This window comes from Uloborus diversus, chromosome 2, assembly GCF_026930045.1.
Source record: "Uloborus diversus isolate 005 chromosome 2, Udiv.v.3.1, whole genome shotgun sequence".
Classification (NCBI taxonomy): Eukaryota; Metazoa; Arthropoda; class Arachnida; order Araneae; family Uloboridae; genus Uloborus; species Uloborus diversus.
This window is the reverse complement of record NC_072732.1, coordinates 56,550,255-56,568,894: the sequence shown is the minus strand read 5'-3', so window position 1 is coordinate 56,568,894 and position 18,640 is coordinate 56,550,255. Positions and strand designations below refer to the sequence as shown.

Genomic DNA, 18,640 nt, shown 5'->3' with positions numbered 1-18,640 from the left:
GTGTATTACCAATTACAAACCCGCTGGAGTAGCTCGAATTCAATGTTGGATCACTTCTGTTCGCTTATAGAATGCACTCAAAACGTTATAACTTACAAAAAGTGCACAACATTCTTCTAAAAAGAAGAAAGTAATGAAAAACCTGGAATTTTTTATATATTCGGCACGACTCTAAGAAACTTGAATGGCACACAGGATGACTAGCATGACAGTGCAGTAAATAAAGCTGCTCAAGTTTTTGAATGCCTCTTTAAAGTGAGAAGTAAAATTAGCGAAGTTATCCTAAAACGTTTTCTTGAAAATGCGACTTGATGATGCCTAATGCAAAGTTAAATTGGATACAGCAAAATACGTGTCCAATAGACATCGTTTTTGTCCGAAATTTGCAGTTCTTGAGCAAAAAATCAGACATAAGAGTGGAAAAAATCTACTTCAGAAGGTGATGAAGCTAATAGTGATGTTTTGCTAAATGTCGCAGTTATTTAATCTCAATAAAACCAACTGCACTGGAGTCACAGCAAGTGTTTTCGTCAAGAGCAGTATTTTTTGAGCAAAAATCATTTCTCATTTCATACGAGCAATGCTTTGTTAAGACGCGTTGGACTTTTTTAGGGCACACTTTGCGTATAAAGCGATAATTGCTAATTGGGATCTGACTTTGTGGTGCTCTGCAATTGGTGTACGGAATTCGGGAAAAGGACTAATTCAAAGTAATGAAAGCAGCCCTTCCTAAAAAGCGCAACCTTTTTCCATTTGACGTTAAAATTAAATTTTTAGGAATGTCAAGTCAATCCCGTGGGATTGGCTCCTTAGAATCCTGAAATCCCGCGGGACTGAATTCGGCGCGGGATTGGAAACCCTAGAAAGGATACTGTTTCCCTAATAATGCCATTAATTTGTTCATTCCCGCATAGGGTGTTCTGTTTTAACCTACAAGACGCATTTGTCGCCCGCTATCTGCGCGCGACAAATGCAGGTATAGTAGTCGCTGCCTGAATTTTTTTGTTTACGAAGTCTACTAATTGGAATCTCAGTGGCGGAGTGGTCTGAGCGATTGCTTCTCCCACTTAAGGCGGTGGTTCAAGACACCTTCGCTCCGGATGTACTTTCCCCTCCTTCTTATGTAAATTCTTTCATGAGTTCTTTACATGTATTCTATACTGTAATGAAAAGTATATTATGCATAACGAAGGCTAGACACTCAGATTGTAGTCCTCACCAAAATAAACCCGTGCAATGAGCACCAAAGGAAAGAAAGTCTTCTAATTTGATTTTCATCTCTAACATGTTGCATTTGTTTTTCCTTGATTCAAGGGACTGAGTTTCGCGACGCGTACTTTCTTGAGAGGCTTTTTTAGTTTTGCGAGAAAGATTTGACGGACGGACGTTTCCGATTTCGCGTCATCATGAGTTATACTGGCTGTTTATATAGCTGTGCTGTGGTTGACTTAAGTTCGCGCATTTTTGCCGAAGGCCAAGCACATGTTGCTTTAAGCCGAGTTAGGTCCCTAGAGGGACTAATTATCAGTAGTTTAGACCACCGCAAGTTACTTAATAAACCTCACGATACAAACAAACTCTCTCAATAAAATGACAAGATTGCGAAATGTATATATCGGCGATTATATGTTTCTTATAATCATAATATCTACATCAATGAAAATTAAATAAAAAATGTCAAATAAAAAATTATTAAATAAAAACAAAAAACCCGACTGCGTAAAAACCGAAAAAACTAAAAAGAAAATGTATAAGCCCAGTAGTTTAGAATGTTTACTACCGAATAACTACACCGTTGAAATAGTTTTATAACCGTACACAGATAAGACAAATCATAAATTCAAAAGCAGAATAGAAGGATCAACAGTTGGGGACCATTCAAATTTTACGGGATTCTTTGAATCAGAAAGGAATGGGCCCCAACTGTTGATCCTTCTATTCTGCTTTTGAATTTATGATTTGTCTTATCTGTGTACGGTTATAAAACTATTTCAACGGAGTAGTTATTCAGTAGTACTTAATAACATTCTAAACTACTGGGTTTATACATTTTTCTTTTTAAATTTTTTGGTTTTTACGCAGTCGGGTTTTTTTTGTTTTTATTTAACTTTTTTTTTTTTTTTTTTTTTTGTTATTATCATGTCACACACGCTTCTGTGTGTGAAATATACATAGTTACTCCGAATTGATGCAAAATTTAAATTTTTGCTGCTGCAAGCTGCTCCAAATTTGCAATTTTACTGCTCAAGGCTGCTCCAAATTCACCGTTTTACTTTTCCAAGCTGCTCCCAACTCAACATTTTCCTGCTTCCAAGATTGCTCCAAAAGCGAGTTTTGGTCGGCGCATCCCTGCTGATACGTTTTAAGCCTTTTTCACCCCTTAGAGTTTATTGTCGAGCTAAATAAAAAAGTTATATGTTTCCTATGTATCAATGTTAGTGTTTATCTTTAGTAAAACATTCTTTTTTAATGCCGATTATATTTTAAAAGATGATTATTACCTGAAAATCCAACCTTACATTTTTTCTGCTGATCTCTTAAATTTTACCATTTTTATAAAAAACACTCAAGGTTTAGCGTCAGGCACTCAACAGATTCTTGATCAGCTAGTGAAATTCATATAGAAACCACCAAAAAATCTTATATATGTACAAAAAAGAGGTATCATGACATTTCAATGGACACTAGCCTGGACTATACTTGAGTAGAAATTTGCTAAAACTTTTACCTGTAGCTATAACTAGCTACATTACGACACCCATAGGAGTTCATACTTTTGATTCAAAGCCAATAGGTATCGATACATTTGATTCAGTACATAAGCTTCGATACTGTACTCGTATTGATCGAAATTCTTTTTTTTTTTTTTTTGAGCAATCACGATTGCTTATTGTTCTCACTTGACTGTTTTTGGCGTTCCTATGATTTTATTTTTCCACCAGCACCCTCCACAGCATCACCGTCGACCGACTCCTCACAATGCTGCACCTCTAGCTAAAACCGTCTCCAGGTTGCGTCAATATCCTACACATACACGCACCTACACACACACACATATATATATATATACATACATACACCTACACACATACACAAACACCTACACATAACTACCCACACACTCATGCCTACACACACACACACATACCCCCTACACACAAACACACATACCCCACACAAACACACATACCCCGCACACACAAACACACACGCCTACATATACACACACACACACTCGTGATTGCGAAAAACATAATTTGAATTCAAGATGACAAAATTCAAATTTTTTTAATAATTTTTTTTTTTACTTTTTTAAATATGTATATCATTGCCTTAGAGCAACAGTAAGACATCTTATCTCAGAGGAATTACACTTAAGATATGCAAAAAAATAATAATGAAATCCTAGTCAATTAAATCTTTTCAAAAGTACCTTTTGGCGATAAAATTGAAATTGCCTTCAAATGGTCCAATAAAATATTACTAATTTTCATGGTTTTATAAATGACTGACGTAAGTCCAAAAATTGCGATTTTCCGTTTGTTAGTGCATCGTGTTTAGAAGCCTATTCCGCATCGAGCCATGTGAAAGTAAATTAAAACAAAAAAGAAATCCTTTAAATTCTTTACCAGGGTTATAAGGACGTGCGTCCCATCCTTCGTATGCGCCAGAAAAAAAAATTCCCCCCCCCCCCCCTCCTGTAAAATTATCATAATGTGACTTACGTCGTTCTAGCTCTGAGGTACAGAGATTAATTTGCATTTACTCCACGTTATGCCCAGCTGGGGCATGCACAGAAGTTTTTGTGTCCGTCACAAATGACTTTTCGAGCTCCCCTCTATATTGTTTGCCCCCTCCGTCCCTACATGAATTTCACCCCTCATTTCAAAAATCTCGAGCCCTAGAGCAACTGGTGGTGGTGCCTCTTCTCTCCCCCTCCTGTGCGTGCCCGTGATGCCCAGAAGTTGTTTGTGACGGCTCACTATTTATTACTTCTTAAATTTGTGTCGTCTTCTGTGTCCCGTTGCTATATATTGCAACTGCTTATCTTAGTAAGTACATAACTACAGCAGAGACTTATAAAATCATTTTATTATACATGCACACGTAAATTTTTAAAAGAAAATTGAGCATATTCTTCAATCGGCTGTAGTTACTTCTACAGTTGAAGCAATTTCTGTCGTCACATCATCTGAAATATAGAATGGAAAACAATTAGAAACTGGAGTTCGACCTGCTCCGAAGCCGCAAGTTACTGCTCCAAAATGCAATTCAACCTGCTCCGAAACTGGGTTTTTGATTTCCGATCCCTTTAATGATGTTAGTTTTTCAATCTGATCTGGTTTCGGCAGCGCTGATGAATAAATGTGTGGGGTAGCGAAAAAGCCAAGCTGCACATCGCATTTCTTAAAGAACTGTTGAAAGTAAAAGTAAAATAAGAAATCCTACCTAGGACTTCATACATACGAGGGTAGATCCAAAAGTAAGGTTATTCTCAATTTTACAAATATACAGCACTGTCTCTTCTCATTGAAATTTACATAGTTGGAATGAAAAAACGTTTCTCTATTTTTATACATTTTTCACAATCTTTTTTGTGCACTATTGTCGACGGTGCTCTAACTTCTGTATCGAGTGTCGCAGAATTCTACCGCCAACCCATTGAGCAAACGTTTCACCCCTTTTTTGACTTCGTCGTCGCACCGTAAACGTTGGCCATCAAAGTGTTCCTTAAACTTAGGAAACAAGTGGTAATCACTAGATTCGAGCTCCGAACTGCAATCAAGAACGGAGTGGTTTGTTGACTCATGTCCAAATCTGGCGGTTTAATTCTGTGACACTCGATACAGAAGTTAAGGCACCGTTGCCAATAATGCACAGAAAAAGATGGCGATTATGTATAAAAATAGAAAAACGTTTTTTCTCTCCAACCATGTAAATTTCAATGAGAATAGTCAGTGCTTTACACGAAACATTTTTTTGGTAACAGACCCAGAACCCCACTGCTCATAACATCATCAAAGTTAGTCTGTACCTGTGTTTCAGGAAACTCAATTTTGAAAGATTTGGTGGAATGGTGATCGATTTAGATCTATTCTACAAAAAAAAAAAAAAAAAGATCTGGGGAAGCCCCCAAAAGTGCCGTCTCTTACCCCGAGATGGGAAGATTTGACTCCGTCGATTGGGCGCCGGGAACATTGGGACCAATGGTGCTCGGCGCTTAAAGTGCTCGGCGCCCAATGTTCCCCGCGCCAAAATGCTCGACACCCAATGTTCCCTGCGCCCAAAGTGCTCGGCGCTCAATCTTCCTAGATCGCTCTTACTCCTCGCTTAAGCCCCTCGAAACTTTCCTCCCCGTAACATTATCAGAGGCCGTCTAAAACTGAGTTCTTAGGGCATTACTTTCAAAATTTTTCCGGGGGAGAACCTCCGAACCCCCCTTATCAGGTGGCGAAAATTTTAGGATTAAAACGTAAATATAGCAATGAAAATAACGATTTTTTAAAAATATTTTCTGAAAATTATACTTGCAAAATTTGTAAGGCATTTTTTTTTTATAAGAAACGTGAAGAAGCAGAGGATAAGTTGTAAAATTCAATTTTTACGGTTGTTTTTTAATGAATAATTTCATATACCCCCCCCCCCTTCCTCCATAAACATAAACTGCTAAAAAAGTTCCCCTCCCAAATCCATAGTCTGAATCCGCCCCTGCACTTAACCGCATTCGGAAACGCTGCGATTGTTTTTTGGCGGTCGACTTGGTAGCAACCTGTCGCACCGCTGTCTGGAAGCGGTTAGCGAAGTCACAAACGTTACAAAGTCGATGTTGGCCAATCCAGTCGAGTTTCATGTTTTGATCGTAACGCACGTGACTTTCCCCATCACAAACGTTACGCTTTGATTGAAACGTCGTTTGCTGCTGAACTAGAACTACCGCGGTGTAACCACGAGCGTTCGGAAACACAGCTGTTCTATCAGGCTTCCTAGAGAAATTCCAAATACGTCATAACCACACCGGACTAACCACGCGGTGTACCGGTGGATTATTTCCGAACGCAGCCTAAATGTTCCGTTTTGTGGGAAAGAATAAATGTTCACCTTACCAGGAGATGCGGCAGCATCCCGCCTACCAAGAAAACCAAATGCCCACTGCCATGAAAAACAAAAGAAAAGAAATGCGACTAAGACAGTTAAAACGACAGAACAAGTTGGGTTTTTTACCTATCTATGTTCTCAACTCCATAAAGACCCTCGGGTTTGATTTTTGGTATAAACGAAATCCAGTGGTTTCGAAATTCAATCCCCATGACCATCAGGGGAAGGAGTGATAAAATTTAGAAAATTGCTATTTTTCAGAGTTTTCGTGTGCTTTGATAAGACTATACAGCTCAGACGAAATAACGGATCGAGCTGAAATTTCGCACACTTTAACCGATATAAAGTCACGCTCAAAAACTTCAGAAAGATTCGAGTTTCAGTCCAAGAAGATTATTTTTAACCATATACTTAAAATATGTAACAAGAAAAAAAATACAGATAAAGTAATAATACCAATGGAAAAAGATGTGATGTCTCCTAAAAAACAACGCCGTTGAGAAAATTTACCCGCCAGGAAAACTTAAAACTCTTTTCAGCAAAAAATAACGCCTTCATCCTAAACCCCAAAACCCACAGCCTTAAAAAGTGATGATATCCAGTTTGCCTTCCAAGTATCTGCCCTGTTTTCCTCTTTCATCACCCACACTTCCGCTAGAACCTACCCCATCGCCAACAGTCAACAAGGTAAATAAATTCTTGAAATTATTTTCAATCCTGAATGCCGAAAGGCTTTGTAAAGTGAGAGGGTTGCTTGATGAGCAAAAAGCTTCTCTCCAAACAGAATTTAAAAGACCTATCCATCCTGTTGAAGAGTTTTGGCGGAAGTAGGTGCGATGAAAAAGGAAAATAGGTAAGATGGTAGTTTGGCAGATGCTTAGCAGCTAAACTAAATATCATTTCTTTTTAAGGCTGAGGGTTTTGGAGTTTAAATGAAGGCAGGGGTGCCCATCCCTCCCCCCCCAAATTCAATGGCTCAAATTCCCTCCCCCCCCAAAAAAAATTCCTCAACTCTCCCCCACTCCCTTTTTTGTTTTTAGCTCTTTTTTTTATTTTATTTATTTATTTTTTTTCTAATTTTTTTTATATTTTTAATATAAATAAATTTTTATTTATTTATTCTTTTAAATATCCTTTATTTATTTATGTATTTAGTTATTTTTAATTAGTATTATTATTTTATTAGAAAATTTCTGTACTATGCCAATGACACACACACAAACTAAATAAATGATATAAAAAATAAACAGAGTAAAATAAAATAAAATAAATATTAATTTAAATTAAAAATAAATCAAAAAATACATCAATAAGAAGCAATTTTAAAAATACCCCCCAAAAATTTTGATGGCGAATCCCCCCTTGTGGGCACCCCTAAATGAATTTTTATTTTTTTTTTTTTTGTGGGAAAGAGCTTAAGATTTCCTTGGCGGGGAAATGTTTACAACAGGGTTGTTTTTGAGGAGGTATGTAATCGTACACAATTCTATTAACTATTTTGCAGGATTAAAAATTATTCTTTTGGATCAACTACTTTGTTGCATCGATTTTCAGTGATGCAAATGCCATTAAAAAAAAGAACAATTTCCGTTTTTACCTTTGATGATGCACTCGGGTATCGAATCTGGGGTCCAAACTCCGTCTGGTGCACACTTGTATTCTGAGGCAGGCTCGACGGCGAATACTGTCGGCGTCTTGCATTTAATCTTGCACGAAGTTTCATTTCTCGTGTGCGTACACACCCAGCTGATTTTTGTAGACCCCGCCAGTTTGCGAACGTCACAGTTCAGGAAATCTAGTAAATAATTAATTTTATAATTTGAACAGTGGCAGAGGAATACAAAAAAAATGTTCATTTTGAAATTTTGATCTTAGGTTAGCTTAACCTGAGAACTTTACGTGTTCTAATTGTTTATTTTGAACTCTAATCTCTAAATGACGGAAAACTATATTATCTAATAACGCATTTCTGTTTGCTTGGTTTTTATTTCCTTGTCAAAATTGGATCAGGGAGTCGCCTGATGAAAACTATTAACAGATTCTGTAACTGAAGAGTTATTGAGCAATCACGATTGCTTATTGTTCTCATTTGACTGTTTTGATATCCTATCTTTTTATTTTCCCACCGCCACCCTCCGCACCCTGTCACCGTCGACCGGGTCCTCACGATGCTGCTCCTATAGCGAAAGCCATCTCCAGGTTGCATCCATGTCCTACACACACGCGCATACATACACAACTACACACACACGCACACACACATACACACAACTACCCACACATTCATGCCTGCACACTGACACAAACACATATGCCTACACACACATACCCATACTCCCCCTCCCACACACACATACACACATTCATATACACAACTACCCACACACTTATACCAGCACACAGACAAACACACATGCCTACACACATACACATACCCCTACACACAAACACACATACCCCCACACACAAGCACACATACCCCCACACACAAGCACACACGCCTACATACACACACTTGCGATTGCGAAAAACATAATTTGAATTCAAGATGTGAAAATTCAAGTTATTTTTTTTTTTTTTCTGACGCCAATAAAGTTTTCAACTTTGCCTATTGATTAACTCACAATCACACCAGACTTTAAAATGTACGTTGACTAAAATGTTAAGGAAATATTTTTTTAACTTTCCAAAACATGACCATCATCACAACAGCCAGTGTGACATTAAGGGACATTAAAAGGAGATATTTAATTTTCGTCCAAGTCATACATTATTATGTGTACATTTCAAATCGGCAAAATTGCCGAAAATATCACGGTTTCTGTGATTTCATTACTTGCTAGTAGAATAAAGGACAGTCCGTGTAGTTTGCTTCTTTAATTTTTGATAATTTTTGTACTCAAAGCGGATTTCGAGTGAGTGCAGATTTTGGAAAATTTTATACTTCGTACAACTGAATATTAAAAAAAATGTTTTAAAAAATACTCTTAAAGCCAGAAAATCCTAAATTTTGTTGTATTAAGGTGAAAGGATAAATTTCAGCGGAATTTTTTTTTTGTACTTTTGTATACACCACGAAATCAAACAAAAGCCCGGATAAGTGTGATAAAGATGGTACTTTTCCGTTAAGGTATGTCACATGTCATTTTCAAAATTTTTTGCTAAACTGATCAAATTGCTCGTGAAACTTCACAAAAATCGGTGTTGTTGAAATTTAAAATGTAATGTTTATTTTTTTAATAAAGCAATCCATTTAACAAGACTAATAGCGGCATCAAAATGAAAAGAAAAAGGACACGACAAAAGTGAAATATTTATATATTTTCTCTTTTTTTTTAAATTAAAATTCTGAACTGTCACTTCACCCGCACGTTTTCTCTCACACCACGCTCTTGTTCTTTCTGCGCCTAACTTGGACACATTTGCAACAACATTGCATTGAAGAAAATAGTTTATAAACAACGAGTTAAAGAAATCTTCGAAAACTTGCATTATTTCATTATTTACAGAGTTTAAAATGTCTAAGATCCACAAATGTATGCTTGCTTATGTATTTTAACTTTATGACTACTATTACTTTTCATTGTGTTTGGCAACACTTAAAAACCACATACGTCACTTCCGTCACAAAAAAAGCTTGCGGATCAGAATTTCAAAGCACTCACAAAAGCTTTTACTTCAAAAAAATCCACCAAACAAATGAACTAAGCCATTATATTAATATGTAACACTAGCTGCGTTTCCCGGCTTTGCCCGTTTCACCTTGAAAATAAAAATTGTGTCAAGCGACGTATATTCAACAATCAGGCTTAAATAAATAAATAAAAAAAATCATGCAAAATTTCCCCCGAAAACAATGACGACAGATATTAAAATACTTTTAAGAAATTAAATCGAGAAAGATGGATTTAAAAAGCGTAACCATGAAAACACAAAATAAAATAAATTTAAGGAACTAAAATGCGAAAGAAAATGGTTGACAATTTGAATGGAAATGAGATTATTCGAATTTGATTTAAAAAGGGCATGTAACTTTTTATCCCTTTCGAGATAGAAGCTTAGTTTTTCGACCATTAGGTCGAGATGGATCTGGAGTAAAAAATATCGCTTTTTCCAATGGTGTCAAAAAGAAAACTGTGGGACAATTCCTTTACTTTTTATTGATAAATTTAATGAAAAAAGTAGTACCTAAATTTCAGCTAAGCCTGAAAAAGTTCGAGCTAAAAATGCAAATAACTCCAGGCGTAATTAAGTAGAGCATTGAAACAAATTGCGTAGATCGCGGAAAATTCTGCACTTTCCAACGAAAAGTAATATTAATATGCAGTGATGTTTCCGTCAAATTTTCTGAGGGTATGATCCCAGTAATGAGCTATGCACAATATGTGTATGCGATCATATACATAATAAGTCATAATATGAACATTTTTGAAGCTTGAAGGTATACTGCAGGTACAAGGGCGCTCATATGCAAAATTTTAAGGGGTGGCTCAAAAATTTTCCTTATGGTTTAGCAGAACATTTTACCCATGGAAACCGATTTCTATACAGAGTAGACATATTAAAATTTGATATTTTCAATAACTTACTCATTAACGGCTGGAAAAGAGATTTTTAACCATTTTTGCAAAGAAAAAAGCACTAAAATTAATAAATTTCTCATTTCAAAGGGGGGGCTTGAGCCCCCCCCCCATTGCCCCCCTATATGGGCGCCCTTGGGCAGGTATGGAATATACCCTATGGGAACACCACTGTTAATATGTGTAAGTAATTTTTTACCCCCATATTTGGGAATTTTATGTGAAAATTGAGCCTAAAATGGAATAAAAAAAGAATTACTAATCGAATTTTTTTCGAATCGGTCTGCAAACCTTTCCGGTGCTAAAAGAAAGATACTGTGAAAATTTCAGCGAAATTGGCCGGGTAGATCTCGAGTTTTGAGCGTTCACACAAACAGACGCTTTTTGGAGACTTCATTTTATACTATGTAGAGATATGGATGCGTCAGAAGGTCTATGTAATTGTTGGATCTGTGTTTTAGCCTTGATGTATGCTTGATTCTTGGTGTTCCCGTATTTGGTTTCTTGACAACAAGAGCTGTTGCTGCATTTTTGAAATTCGTTTCCTAGGACTAATTTTGAATAATTTCTAGAACGGTTTCAGCCAAGACAATCATAAACATTACGACACAAGAGTAATTACATAACAGTTTGGGGGAGGAGGGGAGGTGAATTTACAACTGAAAAGCTAGAATGCAAGTTTTTTTGACAGTAATGAATTTTCTGTTGTTAGTAGTTGTATTCATGGTTAGTGTGAGTTTGCTTACTTAACTTACGAAATTCACAGTGAAGTCCTCGGTATTCGGGCAAACACCCGCACATTCCTGGTTGAATGCAGCTGCCGCCGTTCAAGCACGACTCGTTACATACAGCTAATAGATAAGAAAAATATGAATGCATTAATTTATTTTCTTCGCACAGGGGTTGGAAAAAATTATACAAGCACTTTACAACGTTGAAAAAGTATGAAAAACTACTCGGAGAATTAATACAATGGGGTGGTTTCAGTCAAAAGTACTACTTTTAGTCATTGAAATGGATAGAATGAGCAAAAAAAAAAAAAAAAAAAATTACGTGGTCCCAGAAAATACTTTCATTTCTAAAACAGTTTTTTTTTAATCAATTTTTTAAAATGTCTGATTTTTCAAACGAGGCGGGTTCTTGATGACGTCACAAATGATGCACTTTGCCGCATCTTTCTACTACGTTTCCACGTTATGACGATCAAGCAGCGAATTAAAATTGCGCTCTACGCTTGCTATCAACCATATCGTTGCCAATGCACATGAGTAAAGATGCGAATTATATATTTTGTTCTGTGAATGGCAACAATGTATGGTATTTCATCATTTGTGATGCCACACGACAAAAGTGTAAACAATAAAAGCGCACCGATTTAAGTAATTTTTTAAAAATATTAAACTTAAATAATTTTATTTAAAAAATGGTCTCTTCCTATGTTTTTAAGCATGCTCTTTCAGAAAAAAATACTTTTGAAATTTTGGAAACGACCCCATTCACAGAATAATTTTAAACTTTGATCGAAAAAAAAAAAGAAACTCATGCTTTCAAACTAAAAAAAAACATGTTTACATAATAAGTTGAGCAACACGTTTCAGGGAGATTACCCTGCACCTTAAACTGCAATATTAAATGTGGGATGTTTTCAAAAATAATTATTGTCTAATTTATGTGTGTATTTTCGTAAAAATGTCACTAAAATTCAAAAAAACAGTAACAGTTATTTGAAAGAATCACCTATTTTTCAAACAATTTTTTCTTATAATTTTAAAGGTTTTGAGTTAAAATGTACGAAACTTTCAGAAGACATTTATATATGTATATTAAAATAAAATGCTAAAAACAGAAAGGAAAATTTATTAAACAGAAAAGAGGATTTGATTGCAAATCAAGAACATCTCAAGGATGGCTATAATTCAGCTGAAGAGTAATTTGACTGCAAGCCAAAAGCGTTGAAAGTTGAAGAGTGAATCGACTGCTAGGATCGGTGCCCATCATTTTTTTTTTTTTTTTTTGCCGAAACGATCTTTTTTTTACAGGATAGATATCATGCTTGTTAGGTCAAAAAAGGTCAGTTAACATTGCTTAAATTTGCGGTGGATGTATAAAGACTTTTTCACCTTTCTTCGATAGTCCTGCAAATGTTCGGAGCCCAATGACGGATACAAGGGAGGGGCGGTCGGGATGATCTCCCCCTCCTTAAACCGAGGTACAGGAACTTTCTTCATGTTTATTTACTATATTAAAGTTCCAAAAACGCAATTTTACGTTACCTTCGATCGAGAATGGGAGCTTTTTCCCGAAATTCAAGTCTTGAAAACGAAATCTTAGTTCATCTCTTATTACTCTAGTCTAGGAACCGGAACTTTCTACAGAATTTTTTTCGAAATTGAAGTTCCAAAACCTCAATTTCGGACGTTAGATGGATATTAGAGATAGGTTTGAGGGCTCTCAGTAAATATTTCTCGAAAGAAACACAACTGTCGGACACCTTTAATTACGTAAGGGTATAAGCGATGGGGTTCAGTACACTCCTCCGAAAATGTTTAGAAATTGAAGTTCCAAAGAGTAAAGAGTAAAAGATAATCGTCCCCTCCTTGAAAATTTTCTGGATCCATCCTTGTTGCAGCCCTAATTACTTTATCTTTATTGAAGAAGTTCGAGCTCTTAAAATACAGAAAGGTCTCTCAAGAGGACGGATGTAAGAGATCTGAAATTCTCTGTTGTGATTTGAAGCGGCCCAGCAAGAAACTCGTATGGATCGAAATTCTATCAGGGCCGTGAGAGATGGTCAACTTGATCAGGAATCGTCACTTTACCACAGAAGTAGGAAATCAGATTAAGGAGATGGCAAGACAAGTGATTCGCTTTACAGCTCCGAATGCCCAAAAAAAAGTGTGGTGGTGTGGCGTGAGGGCCACCTGCGAAGAAATAGGAAATTTTCAAGATTGCCAAGATAGAAGAAATAAACACTCAAGTAGTGGAGGTGCAAAGCGAGGTTTACATACAGGAAACCAGCAGGATAAAGCAACTGCTGCTTCGATTCGAGGTGCTACCGCTGTCCAATACGGGGGAAAAAAAGATTCCCAGGGAAAAATTGGTTGTCCAAATAGTGAGAAAAATACCTTCAGATGGACGCTTCCAGACATTATGCAAACAAGTGTTGCAACTGTGATGCTTGAAAATGATGAATTTTGGTGCACTACTGAGTTCCAAAACCCAGCTAATCGAGGCTGTATATTGAGAAATAATAAAAGTTAAGGTGGAGAGAGTGAAGCCTTCAATACTTGAAGAAATGATTCCAAGTCACGTTATATATTTGATAGTAAAATTTTGGAAGGAACCAGGTATCTTCCATGGTTTCTTCCACTCGTTTCACGAAAAACGTGTCTCCCATTCGTCGAATTTGAACCATGTGACTTGAGATCTTTGCCTCAGCATTTCCTAAGCCAATAACTGAACTTACTCCCCCCAGTTACTAATTCCAGCTCAAGATGCTGTATTGTTTTCATTACACAAAGAAGGCATTCTGTAATTCGGGTATTCAATGTTTTCAGCTGTTATTATTACCGGCAAAGATATCATGACAAAGTTGTCCTGCTTGGCGGTATCTAGTTTTTGATAAGACTTAAATGATTATCTCAATATTTCACTCTCATTGCTTTCAAGTTTCTTAAAAGATATACGTCCTGATTTTTCTACATGTTGCTTTGTGAAAGACACACCGATTGATGATATTTTTTGCAGTTTAATTGCTTTTCAAAACGCAAGAGGAATAAATACCTACGTTTGCATTCAGGAAAGTTCTTTTCTGGTCGCCAGACTCCAGTAACATGCCAACATTCATTGTCCTTCATCGTTGTATTATCGGGGAACTGATACCCTTCCGTGCAATTAAAATGACATCGCCTGCAAGGAAAATAAAAGCAAGGGCGGTGAGATTGATGGTCACGAAAATTAAAAGCAAAAGTTGATTGTGTTCACAAAAGTAATTTTCAAAAGGGATATAATATTTTTTCCATTAAATTATTTTTGTTGTTTCTTTTCATTATAGAACAGATTTGTCATAGTATTACCCAGGGCCAAATAACCTATGAAATTAGTGGAAGCTCTGTCTCATTTAGGGGCTCCACACTTTTTGTTATGGGAAATTTTTCTAAACATTATATGCAAATTGATACAACATTGACTAATGCTAAGTGGCTTAGCAGAAATCAGATTTAAATTTATTCCACTTACTGATTGACAGGAATTTTATTTTTCACATAAGTTGCACTTGAATTCAAAACAATATGGGTAGTAACAGGTTGAATCAAATTTAAATTAACTTCACAAAGAAAACTAAACGTCATAAAAATACATTGTAACAGAGTTAGATAAAATCCCACATTTGAAAATCTAGCTTGTGTCTACATATTATCAAATGTGTCTTCACTTGCTATAATTGTTTGATTCTTTCAAATATTTTTATTTGGCAAGTTCTAATGTTAGCAATCTCTTTAAAAAACGCAGTCAAAAGCGGAAACTAGAATTGTTAAGCACAGTTTTAGTTATAGTTGGGGCCCCCTAAAAATTCTGAGGGTAAACTCAAGCTTCCCGAGCTATTTGGGTGATCAGACCCTGGGAATACCAAAAGTTAATAAAAGTGCGGTAAATGTGTGTTTTATTTTCTACTTTTCTTTCTAAAGCTACGAAATTCGTTTGCTTGCTGTTATTAAGCAGTACTAGTATTTCTATGATAAACTCTTATTATCCTTGTCCAGTAAAGTCAAACTTATTGGTAGATATGAGTAATTTTAATTGAAGGGCGAGAGAGGGGGGGGGGGGGTTGAAAACCTTACGTATTATTTTTAACCCGCTCCTCTTATCTCAAATATTGAAAGTACACAATAACTTGCTTTTTACCAACCAGGTTAGTTAGGGTTTTTACATTTTAATTTTAGTTCACTTTTAACGAATTGAAATTTGCAACACTGATGTTCGACGTGACATTAATTAATCTGTTTCAATGTATGGGAATGTGGGGTAAAGTGAAATAATTAAGATGACTCAGCTTTTTCAAAATGAATAAATTGAAAATTAGAGTGCATAAAGAAAGAACATTGTATTTTATGATACAATTTGCATTGAAACATTTTAAATTTTTGGCAGTAAAATTGTGCCTTCAAAAAAAAAAAAAAAAAAAAAAAGTTAATTATTACATGAGGAAAAATGAGTAAATTAAAATACTGGATAAGAAAATAAATGAATGAATTAATTAATAAGTGAATTATTAAATAAAGGAATGTAAAAAAAAATTTAATTAGTAAATACGTAAGTGATTTAGTAAATTATTGAATGTGTAAACAAAATGAACTATTTCACTTTGCCCCCCATGCACTTGACTAATTGTGAAAAATATTAAAAATACAAATAAGCTAAATATTAGCTAAATAAATACTGCACGAATATTAGAAGGTCCCAAATAATGCTTAAAATGTTTTTAAAAAAAAGAACTTTATCATTTGATAATATCAAAATAATTTTTGACTTATAATCTTATATAGTTAAAAACTGTGCGTATGTACCTATGTATCTACCTATGTATCTATGTATGTCCAAGCTTCTTCTTCCGAACGACAGTGAACTGACCATCGAACCAGGTATCGATGGATTTGTAATCTTCCCGTCTTCATGTTTGGCTATTTAACATAATCCTCCGCTATTAATTAGCGCAGATATCAGTTAAAAATTATTAATTATGACACTTAGATTTCGACATGAAATCCTTATTTTTCGAAGGCTTTCCTCCATTGAAATTATTATTCAGTGCTTCATCTCAACTTTCCACAACAATGCTTTTATTAAAATGTATAGCGTGAAGAAAATCACTGAGATGAAAGATCTATTGCCATTTTTTTTCGAATATGAACAGGTAAAATTCTTGCTTTTGTTTTGAGGCTTTTCCTGTAATCACACAGGGTATTTAAAATGTTTACTTTTGGGGGTTTTTTCCGCAGTCTGCCGCAAAATTTCACTGACTTTTTTTTGGTTCAAGCCTGAGTGTTGAACACACGTCACTTGACATAACTTTTATTTTCGAGGTGGACCGTGCAAAGCCGGGCGAGGCAGCTAGTAAAATATTACAATTTGAGTATCCATTTTTGAAAATTGCTTGTATTATCATCTGCTTCGATTTTCAGATGAAATTTTTTCTTGACTGGAATAGCCTACATTATGTTACTGCATAGTTAAAATGCTCATAGGTAAGTGGCGCTACTTTCTGGATCTCGTGGTCATTGCATGTCATGTAAGCAGATTATTAAAAACAAAAAGGTCCGATAATTTAGCAGCTTTTTAAAGAATGAAATAAAACAAGTTTAAAAAGGAAGCATACATTTTGAATACGAAAACACACATATATCGATTCACACATCTTATGAATAGTAAAGTAAATTACTAGTTATGGGCATGCTTAAGGTTTTTTTATGGAAAAAACTTAGTTCTAGTGGTATTAGAACTTAGAAATTTTACATTTCTAGCTGTGATATTTACAATAATTTTAATTATGATTTCTATGTATTTATTGATATAAATTGGAATGCACTGGTTTGATCAGTTACGACCATATTCGCTTAGTAATGGTTTAAAAAACTAGTAATGGTCATGCTTTTAGCTGAATTCAATAATTTTCAGGAAATATACGAAAAAGTACTCAAAATTATCAAAACTCTTGTTTTTATTACAATATAATCAAATCTAAAGTATCCTGATTTACCAATTCGAGAAACATTAAAATTAAAAAAAGGACAACTGACGTATCACTTTTAAAAGTTTCGTTCGAACAACAACAAAAATAAATAAATAACTAGAACTATTCACTGCTGCATTTTTTATGCATCGTTTTCCAAATTTAGCTTATGTTTTATCATCAGCTCTAAATACAGTTAAACCCCGTTACGACGAAATATCCGTTTCGACAAAATAAATTTTCTGTCCATATTTAATTTCCATTACATTGCTTGAATTTCATTTCAACGAAACTCACATCAAAATTTGCTATTCCTTGAAGTTCATCTTAAAGGGATTTTACTGTAATACTTTTGAGTAAGAATAGCCAAAGAATTAATTATGCTCATGTCATATGTGTCCATAACTTACTTTTTATTGACTGGTTATAGGCACATTAGCTAGAAAAGATCTTAAAAATCTTAATTCATTGCAAAAATACATCTATATGATAGAAAGAAAGCTAAGGAATGAGTACGTGCCAATCATCTGCGATCAGATTTAAAAAAAAAAAGAGAGAGAGAGAAAGAAACAGCAATGTCATGTCCTTAAGAAAGAAACCCTTCAAAGCTCAAGAAAGCAAAGAAAATTATTAGTCACTGAGAAGAGAGAGAGAGAGCTAGAGCTTCGAATAATCTCGATCCCGAATCCCGCGGGATCCCGCAGAATATTGCCTTGCTTTGCTTTTGCAATAATTCAGACATTGGGATGGTCGTCAAGTTTTTGCATGTATAATTTTGTTTTTGTTGGGAATATTGCTTCCTCGTCAAGCATGGGGAGGGATCAGAAAAAAAGAGAAAAATATAGAAGAAAGTTTCGTGATGGCCACAACATACTAGTTTAATGTGAGATAAAATTTGCGAAGTTATCCAAAAACTTTTACTGAGACTGCGAATTGGTGAAACGGTAACATCAAGAAGTATTCACCCCTTGCTGCAGTGAATCAAATTCCCTGATACAATAAAAAACGTTAATAAAGCAACAAGGGTTATGCAAGTTAAATTGGAAATAGCAAAACACATATCCAATGGACATAATGTGTCCATTGTAATCCTTTTTTACCCGAAATATGCAGTTCTTGGGGGGAAAAACCAAGCATAAGAAAAGAAAAATCTAGTTCAGAAGGTGCTGAAGTTAATGAGGATCATTTTCTACATGGGTCCACAATTATTTAATTTCAATAAAACCAACTGCAA

General features: G+C 35.3%; 1 protein-coding gene across 2 annotated transcripts in view; it reads right to left on the bottom strand.

Annotated features, from left to right (window-relative positions):
• Nucleotides 1-4,072: 4,072 nt before the first annotated feature.
• Nucleotides 4,073-18,640, bottom strand: part of LOC129217049 (homeobox protein Hox-A3-like) — an 81,381-nt gene continuing 66,813 nt past the window's right edge. The window contains exons 5-8 of one of the 2 annotated variants that reach the window (XM_054851288.1): nt 14,464-14,585; nt 11,423-11,527; nt 7,694-7,891; nt 4,073-4,192 (exon numbers count right to left, since the gene is read on the bottom strand). In XM_054851288.1, coding sequence (XP_054707263.1) covers nt 4,140-4,192; nt 7,694-7,891; nt 11,423-11,527; nt 14,464-14,585 — 478 coding nt within the window. In that variant the 3' untranslated portion in view covers nt 4,073-4,139. The remainder of the gene's footprint in view (nt 4,193-7,693; nt 7,892-11,422; nt 11,528-14,463; nt 14,586-18,640) is intronic. The other variant, XM_054851289.1, reaches the window with a different exon arrangement.